The sequence below is a fragment of the Primulina huaijiensis genome, chromosome 18 (genome assembly GCF_012295235.1).
Source record: "Primulina huaijiensis isolate GDHJ02 chromosome 18, ASM1229523v2, whole genome shotgun sequence".
Lineage (NCBI taxonomy): Eukaryota > Viridiplantae > Streptophyta > Magnoliopsida > Lamiales > Gesneriaceae > Primulina > Primulina huaijiensis.
Window position 1 is genome coordinate 3,285,339 of NC_133323.1, and position 8,755 is coordinate 3,294,093.

At 35.4% G+C, this 8,755-nt stretch overlaps 2 protein-coding genes across 2 annotated transcripts; one reads left to right on the forward strand and one right to left on the reverse strand.

Annotated features, from left to right (window-relative positions):
- Positions 1-124: 124 nt before the first annotated feature.
- LOC140964896 (uncharacterized) lies at positions 125-1,676 on the reverse strand. Its single transcript, XM_073424880.1, has 2 exons — positions 1,398-1,676; positions 125-591 (listed from the first exon to the last, which is right to left on the reverse strand). The coding sequence occupies exons 1-2, from the start codon at positions 1,581-1,583 to the stop codon at positions 403-405; spliced, it is 375 nt and encodes a 124-aa protein (XP_073280981.1). The 5' UTR covers positions 1,584-1,676; the 3' UTR covers positions 125-402.
- Positions 1,677-2,624: 948 nt separating this feature from the next.
- LOC140963727 (U3 snoRNP-associated protein-like EMB2271) lies at positions 2,625-7,759 on the forward strand. The gene is made up of 7 exons (XM_073423104.1): positions 2,625-3,176; positions 4,197-4,539; positions 5,271-5,495; positions 5,895-6,111; positions 6,229-6,404; positions 7,021-7,086; positions 7,244-7,759. Exons 1-7 carry the CDS (start codon positions 2,755-2,757, stop codon positions 7,319-7,321), a joined length of 1,527 nt encoding a protein of 508 aa, XP_073279205.1. The 5' UTR covers positions 2,625-2,754; the 3' UTR covers positions 7,322-7,759.
- Positions 7,760-8,755: the final 996 nt, after the last annotated feature.

Sequence of the window (8,755 nt, forward strand, 5' to 3'; positions counted from 1 at the left end):
AACCTGCTCCCCAACAGGGAAGGGGGTAACACTACATATTTTGGGTCCGCAGATCTTCTGTAATTGATACTAAGCAATTGAGATTAGACCATCTCATTCATAGAATATGAGAACATGACATTGATTTTTCAAAAAAGATGGTGTTTAGGCCTAAGCTGGTGGTCTGCCTGTTTCTTCTTTTTTCCATGAAAATTCAGCCACAAGTGCACATAAAGCTAACTAAAAAACACTCTAAAATCACATTCAAGGGTATGCTTCGCGCAAGAATTTGTGATTTGCGACAATCACAAGTAGCTTGATTTCCAAAAGAAAAAACTGGCTAAGTTTTGCAATCACATCTGTTGAAACAGCCAACCAAAGATAGAAAACAATTAAAGGACCAATAAAGCCCAAAAAGAAACTTCAGACAAGAATAGCAAGACCCTCTTTCCTGGGAGGCAGAGCTGCCTTGTTACCGGGAAAGGCGTTGCGTGAAATGTCTACAAGGGCCTTGAAGCTATAGGGCTCATGCATCGACAGCTCCGATAAAACTTTTCTGTTCAGTTGAATATTCTCCTTCGTCAGTCCGTGGATGAAATTTCCGTAGTTCACCTGTCAAGCAAATGAGGTGATCAAGCGAAAAGATAACTTCTGAACACGATATGAAGCAATCTCAAACTCACAAACTAAACTTAACTCCACTTGACCTACAGCATTACTCTGTCGCTTTCCATGGACAGTGCAGTCACAAACTTTTAATAAAACAAGATCATATAACTTGTATGTTTGGTTTAGAAATAAAATATTTTCTCCATGTAGAAGAACCTCATAAAAAGAACATGGAATTTTGATCAGGTGTCAACTAAAGATTCATAGATTTCAACGCTGCAGAAGCTCAAAACTATCATCCGAAGAATGATATCAATATGAAATGTAAGTTCAATGTCAACCACTAATTAGAAACCAATGTGCAAAGATCTTGACTTCCCAAATGGCAAGGAAAATAAATAGCAAGTATCTCTCACTAGCCTAGGGTTTTCCCATCATATATATATTCCCCATGGTTAAAACACCAATTTTCATATCCAAAAGTTTAGTCCCAAAAATAGGAATCAAGCTTTTAGCACAGAGCATGCCGGAACAAAACTTACAATTTTAGATTTAGAAAAATTAAAGGTGAGAATGATTGTTTTTTTTTTCCTATATAAAAAAATAGAATTTCCAGACTTACCACTATTTCCCATTGACAATACACTCCAAATTCAAAACAACACCATTTTTCAATGAAAGCAGAAACAAGAATCAAGAAAAGCCCAACAATATAGAAACACAGTTCGGAGATATATAACAAATCTTCAAACCCGTAAAGTAAATAAAAAAAAACAAATAAACGTGGTAAAGCATAGAAATTGACGCACTCCGTGCTGTCTCGTGCCAGCGTTGATTCGCTGGATCCAAAGGGACCGCATATCCCTTTTCTTGTTGCGGCGGTCTCTGTACGAATACTGAAGGGCCTTCTCCACCCTTTCTCTCGCGATCCTTATACAGTTCTTCGCTCTTCCCCTAAAACCTTTCGCCAATTTGAAAACCTCCTTCTTGTTCATTTTTCGGTTTTGTCCTCGAGAATTTACAGTCCCCTTCTTCTTCTCGGAGCACTCGTCTCTGAGATGTGGTCTATTGCAGTTCCGCTCTTCAGACTCATATTGAACGATTTAATTTTTCGAGAGCCCAATTATGGACCGAACGAGGCCCAATAGTCCAGTAGATGAGAATAATGGGCCATCCCGTTTTGTTGCAACTTGGAACGATTGTTGGGTCTACTAGAATTCGATATCTGACCCGTTAAAATTTTGACGCCGTAAATAAAATCATAAATAATATATAAACAAAGTAGTTCAAGTAAAAAATCTTGTTACAAAATCAGTTCAATCAAATTATTTAGCACGCATTGTTCTTGAAGTTTGTTCTCCTTTAATATTGCATTACGTACTTATACATTTTTTACTCTAGAATCTTTTTATCTAGACATATAAATAAACAAAAAAATTAATGATATAGTCAATATATTTATTATAAACATATATTTATAATTTACATCGTGTGAATTTTGTAACTATAAAAATATAAAAATACATTACTTATATTATAAATATATTAATTTTGAAACCCTAACCGGTCGAGTAACTGTAAAACCTTGGTCCATTTCAAGAGGTGTACAAATTATTGATTAACCCGAGAAAACAGACCAACTGATCAAACAAAAGTTAAATTTTAAATCATTATGGTTATTCAACAATTTATTTTATTGAGTGTTGAATTTAATAAAATTACACGAGTATCGAATTTTTTAATAAAAAACATTTTTTTAAAATATCGGTTATTTTAGTTACCGACCTAAATAATTTATATTTTATCGGTTAAGTATAATTGTTTTTATTGGCTAAAATCGATTTATTCGTTTTATGAAAAAATTCGATCTGTTTGATGTCGGTATTTTCGATTGGATTCGGTCGCGTTGCACATGAGCACAACCCTACCATTGCCACATCCAGGGAATCAATCAACTATTAAATTTTCACACGAGCAATAATTCTAATTTGATTAAATTGATGGGCTGCGGCGTAATTTTTTGATAAATATATGCCGGGACGTCACAAAACCCTACAGCTAAACCTTCGTCTATAAAGTTTTCACTTCATCTCCGAAGCCATTTACGGAGGAGCATTCATTATTTTGGCCGCTGCAACTCCATACCCACGTCCTCGATCACCAGCCATGAAGGGCAAACATCTCAAGAAGAAAACTTCGGAACAACAGGGCAAGTTTAGCAATAAGAAGCGGTTCTCCGTTGCACGCGATCCATTTTTCGAAGATTCTGATCCGAAGCGGCGCCGTAAGTTTGGAAATGGAGGGGACGAAAACATTGAAAGCAGCGATGATGAAGCATTCGATTCGGATGGTGATAGGGGGCGAGAGGAGGAAAGGGAAGAAGAGATAGAGGAGACGCCGGCGGAGAAGAGGAAGCGGTTGGCTCACGAAATCTTGGAGAAGTGGAGAAAAGAAGAAGAAGATGGATTGGAGGACGGGGAGGAAGCTCGCACGGAGAGGGAGGGAGAGAGGGATTCACTTATTGCGAAGCTTTTGCAGCAAGAGCAGATGGAAGAGAGCGGCCGCCTCCGTAGAGCCATTGCAGCAAGGTATTTCTTGTTATTGTGCGTTTTTGTAATGAAAGTTTGGGGTTTTTCCTAAGCAGTCGTTTACGCAATTATTAACGTTGTTGCTGGAATGCTAGCGGAAGATTTAATTAACTAGCATTCGGTTGGGGACTCTGCTTCTAATGATTTAGCTAAATGCACGAGTTTCTACTGGAGTGTTGTAGCTAAATTGTTATCTGATGTTTTCTCGTCTTTGGAGTGATCGAGTGATTGGAATTTAATGTTGGTGTATTTTGTGACAAGAGACCACGGGGTCCTAAAAATTAGATTTTTCAGGAGATATCTTAGTTTGAGATATTTCTGTTTTGTTCTTTTTTTTAACTTTTCAGTTTCAGATAATTTTGTTTGCCACTATTAATTGTTTAAGCACCGGTGAAAGTCAATAGCTGATCATTTTTTGATTGAGTTATTTTTGTAATTTGTTTCCTGTCAGATTTCTAAAATTTGTTAATGCATTCAAATCTGTGTTTCGCTACAAAAGTAATCCAGCTTGTGATCTGTTGTGGGGATGCGACATTCCCACAGGAGCCCATTGCTCTTGGCATGTCAACTATTCAAATTACACATTTTTGCTCCTCCGATCATCACATGGATTGGGTTAGTAGAAATTCCAGTGCCGCAGCCAATGGAAGGAAATTTTTTTTTTCATTTGATCAATATCTTTTTTTTTCTTTGGCGAGAGAATGCTGATGCTGAGTGTTTGAAGCACTGGGTTGAATTTGGTTGCAGTATTCTAGGTCAGTTGAATAGTCTCAGATATTGAATTGGTTAGTTGCGATGGTTGTTCTTTTTTTAATCTGGGCAATTGGGTCCTATCTACAGACTACATGGCTAGCATACTGTATTCCTAGCTTGACTGCCATCTCTCATATGCAAAAGCCACTAGCACTGCCTAGTGCGTACACATGCTCATATACGAGTGTACATTATGATTAACTTCCATTTAATTCTTTTAATGTTATATCGACCAAATAGAATTTACACATGTATGTTAATCCACAGGGTTCAAAAGCCAGAACCAAGCGAGGGATTTCAGCTTCTTGTAAAACACCAGCAACCTGTTACTGCTGTGGCTCTATCTGAGGATGACTCGAGAGGATTTTCAGCTTCCAAGAATGGTGCCATTGAACATTGGGATATCATTAATGGGAAAGCTGAAAAGTATACATGGCCTAGTGATAAAGTTCTAAAGTCTCATGGTTTAAAGGACCCACAAGGTCGAGCTACTAAGCATAGCAAGCATGTTCTAGCACTGGCTGTTAGCTCTGATGGACGGTATTTGGCTAGTGGAGGCTTAGATCGACATGTTCATCTGTGGGACGTGCGTACACGAGAGCATATCCAGGTACTTTTAGATGAGCTGCCAATCCTATATGTTCAAATTTTGTGTCTGAAAATTTTGGTTGAAGTTTTAGCACATGTATACATTTATTACCGGGTGGGCCATACTTCTGTCAATGATTTTGGGCTATGTTTGGTTTTGTTTCTGGGAGAGAATTGTAGTTTTAGTAGATATCATTTTATGCAAGAATATACTGAGTTAATAATGCCATTTCAGGTGTGTATAGTTTTTCTAAAGTTGTATGGGTAGCTTTAATCCTTTTAAATACAGTTTATCAGATTAGACTAGAAGGGTAATATGGTAGTAGAATATTTCTAGGGCATATTGCAATGTAAATTAGAAGTAATTACCATGTTGGGAGATGTAAAATGTGTGAAGTTTATGTTTTGGGAGAAAAAAGTGTGTCATATTTGGTTTCGTTTATTGGAAAAGGAAAAAGGGGGCTGGAAAATGCAACAAAAAAGTACCTCTAAATATTTTTCGACAATCATGATTTGTACACACTGACTTTCCCTTCAGAGTTCTTCCACTTGAGCATCCTGGTAATTACTTAGTCCATTTTTGAAAGACCACTATCTTTTAACAAGTTAATAGACGTAATGGATGTTGCTGATTATTAACTATTATTGTAGCTCACACACATGTTATTCTATTTCTATTTCTAAACAGAGTATTTTACTGAAATATTTAGGTTGTAATTTAATGGCACATCTCACCAATTTCATCATCTGCAGGCTTTTCCGGGACACAAAGGACCAGTCTCTTGCTTAACATTTAGACAGGGGACTTCAGAACTCTTTTCAGGTTCATCAGATAGATCTATAAAGATTTGGAATGCAGAAGATAGAACTTACATAAACACATTGTTTGGACACCAAAGCGAGGTGTTAACAATTGACAGCTTGAGGAAAGAACGTGTACTGACTGTTGGACGTGACCGGACCATGCACTTGTGGAAGGTAATGTAAAGTCTTTTGGTAAGAGATTGAAACAATAGTGAGAATGATCTTGGGTTTATGGAAGTGTCGAGTGCTGTATATTTTTTCTTTCTAGTGATGACATTGCCTTGCAAACTTTGCCCAACTAGAATAAAAAAGGGACAAAATTAACTGCACAAGCCTATAGCTGATAAAAAATAAGAGATGCAATTTAGAAACAGATATTTATTCCCTACCATAGTGTCCAACTGTCCATTCTGAAATTATAAGAAATTTTGAATATTTTTATTGCTTCCTTAATCATTGCTTACACTTTAAACCTGGCTGAGGTTTCTTTTCAAGTTCATTTGACTTTTTTGTGGAAACTTCTATGTTTATTCTTATCATTTGATTATCTTTCCTATGATATATGGAAAATAGGTTCCAGAAGAATCACAATTAATATTTCGGGCTTCTGCATCTTCCCTTGAATGCTGCTGCTTTATTAGTAATGATGAATTCCTGTCTGGTTCCGATGATGGAAGCATCGAGCATTGGAATGTAATGCGTAAGAAGCCTGTTCATATTGTAAAAAACGCTCATGCCTCAGCGACTGTTCCCAGTTTTGAAAATAATGGGCTATCCAATGGCCATAAAGGCAAGTGATCTTTGATTGCCATTCATCTCAATGTTCAAAACTTCGTGTTTCTAAGTCAATTGTGTGGTAGTATGTGGCACTTTGACACAGTTCCTCATTGTAATTTGTCTTCTGCAGAAAACAATGCCCTAGATTTAGAGAAATTTGGTTCCACAGCTCTTTCTTGGGTTAACTCAATCACTGTATGCAGAAACAGTGATCTTGCTGCTTCAGGTGCTGGAAATGGTTTGATACGGCTTTGGAAAATTGAGAACGAGTCCAAAGGCATCTCTCCTTTGTTTGAGCTCCCCCTGGTCTGTATTATTGTGTCCTATTGTGGCTATATTGTAATCTTATTTCTGTTAAATTGTCATTGTTAACTTTTGCTTCTTGATTTTACGTGAATATGTGATTTACATGGATATCACTGAAACAGCTTTTATCTAAGACGTTAAAAGTTGCCTCGCGTTCCCATTTTCAGATTTTGATGTCTTTGGAGTTTGGATTTGATTTGTTTGGTGTTATCGTTTAATTTGATTGATTTATTCTTGTTGTGTGCTTATGATGCATAATCATCCACGCGGGTGCCACTGGTGTTTGAATATTTAGAATAGTTTGTCTCATTGTCTGAACCTTCAGAAGACCTTCAACTTGGCACTCTAGTATCATGCTTGTTTTCAGGGGTGGAATTTTTGTCTTTTATTAAACTTAAACCTAAAACTCAGGGTAGTAGTTTCTCGTTTCACATGATTAAAACCCTTGGTCCAGGTGAAGCAGATTTTTTAAAATAAATTTCAACTTCATCTTTAACCAAGTATTCGTCATTTTTGGTATCCTGTTGAATGAGTTGGCTTCTTGGGGCTTGATTATCCGACATCAAGTATCTGGTTTCTATAGCTGTTGTTGATCCTATATCTCAATGTATGGCAGGTCGGATTCGTAAATTCTTTGGCTTTCGCAAAATCTGGAAAATTTCTCATTGCCGGAGTTGGGCAGGTGATGCATTCTCTTCTCTTTATACATGAAAACTATATGAGTTATCTTTAAAAAGGCTACTATGGAACCTGATTTGTAGCCAGAATTTGACTTATCATGATTAGCTGATAGTATTGCTCTAATAATCTAACGTTGAAGCGTGTCTTCTTTGGGACAGGAGCCACGGTTAGGTAGGTGGGGACGTATTTCTGCCGCTAGAAATGGAGTTTCAGTACACCCGTTTGTGCTTTCATGACACAATTCAAATATTGAATTTTGACTCGATTACAATATAATAGAAAAAAGAAAAAAAAATGCTATCTTCTGCCCTTTGTTGAGTTCCAAGTATTTGGGAGTTATTCATCCAACCACCTTATCTGCATAAGTTCTGAAAAAGAAAAGATCACGATAACTGTGTGATTGACTTTGACAATATGCCTCTTGATCACCGTAACTGGGCGATTTTGTATTGGTAGAAACATAATATTCATGCCGGCAAGTCTTGGGTTGATCCAGAATTTGTCACCAATGGTTGCAGTTCTTTACCCTAGTGATGTAGTTTTAGTTCATTTTACATCCGAGTTGATCGGAATCTGAGGTTAAATCATGATTCTCGGAAGTAGCAGTGTAGCTTGAAGCTGTTCTTAAAATTTTTGTCTTCTTTTATCTTTTAATTTCTAATGCCGGATTGAATGTATTTATCATCGACACATTTTAAGCCGATAGTAATGTACTATAGTACGCTTTGCGAAATTGAATAATTATCTTAACATAGTTATATAACTAACGAATGTATAATTGAAATTGTAAAATAAAGATTCGTCAAATCAATTAAAACTCAAAGCAGTTAAAAGATATGGAGATATCAACTTTAATTAATAATATATATGACATGATATAAGCAAATGATAACTAATGTTGTACTGGTTGGTTGACAAAGAAACGCGATGCTCGAAGTTGATAAATTATTTTTTTAAAAAAAATAATAATGTCAACAAGTTGTAATTTTGATAACTATAAAATTAAAGTTGCCAGATTATAGTAATTCACGCAATCTTTGTTTTTGATCTATGCAATTTTTGTGTCGTATTTGCCAAAAAATTTATTCTTGTGACTAACTTCTATTGTAGCTCATTAGTTGAATAAAAAATACTTCAGATGTATACCTATAGGAAACTAGTTTTTATTTTTAAGAATGTAAAGTTAAGGAAAATGCAATTTAATTTTGTTTTTGTTTTTAATTTTGGTCTTCTATGTTGTCAATTTTTTAGTCATTTATCTTTAATTTTCTTGTAATTTTAGTCGTTTTTTAACGTGACGATCAGCCTTTGTGAGGATAAATGAATAAAATCATCAAAATTTAGAATATAACAAGTGAATGACTAAAATTGTAATTTAAAAATATAGATAATCAAAACATAACGAGATAAACATATGACCAAATCTGCAATTTTCACCCTAAAGAAGTAATTAGTGGTCGAGTTTTGAAATTTCAGGAAAGTAATTAATGCTAATTAGTTGGCACAGGTCGAATATCATTAATGAATATTGAAAATATGCATCAATATGATGATTACTATTACTATTATTATTATTTTAAAATGGGTGAATGTTTATCTAATCTAAAAAAATCAAATATATTTCTTAAAAAAATATCAAATATTTATATTTACTTTTACAAGATTATGTT

What these genes read in the sequence shown, in the direction of transcription:
- LOC140963727 (XM_073423104.1), top strand. Translation starts at nt 2,755, where the DNA reads ATGAAGGGCAAACATCTCAAGAAGAAAACTTCGGAACAACAGGGCAAG. An exon ending in CGTAGAGCCATTGCAGCAAG is followed by an intron (nt 3,177 to 4,196) that starts GTATTTCTTGTT and finishes GTTAATCCACAG; the next exon opens with GGTTCAAAAGCCAGAACCAA. An exon ending in GTACACGAGAGCATATCCAG is followed by an intron (nt 4,540 to 5,270) that starts GTACTTTTAGAT and finishes CATCATCTGCAG; the next exon opens with GCTTTTCCGGGACACAAAGG.
- LOC140964896 (XM_073424880.1), bottom strand. Translation starts at nt 1,583, where the DNA reads ATGAACAAGAAGGAGGTTTTCAAATTGGCGAAAGGTTTTAGGGGAAGA. An exon ending in CTGGCACGAGACAGCACGGA is followed by an intron (nt 592 to 1,397) that starts GTGCGTCAATTT and finishes TTTGCTTGACAG; the next exon opens with GTGAACTACGGAAATTTCAT.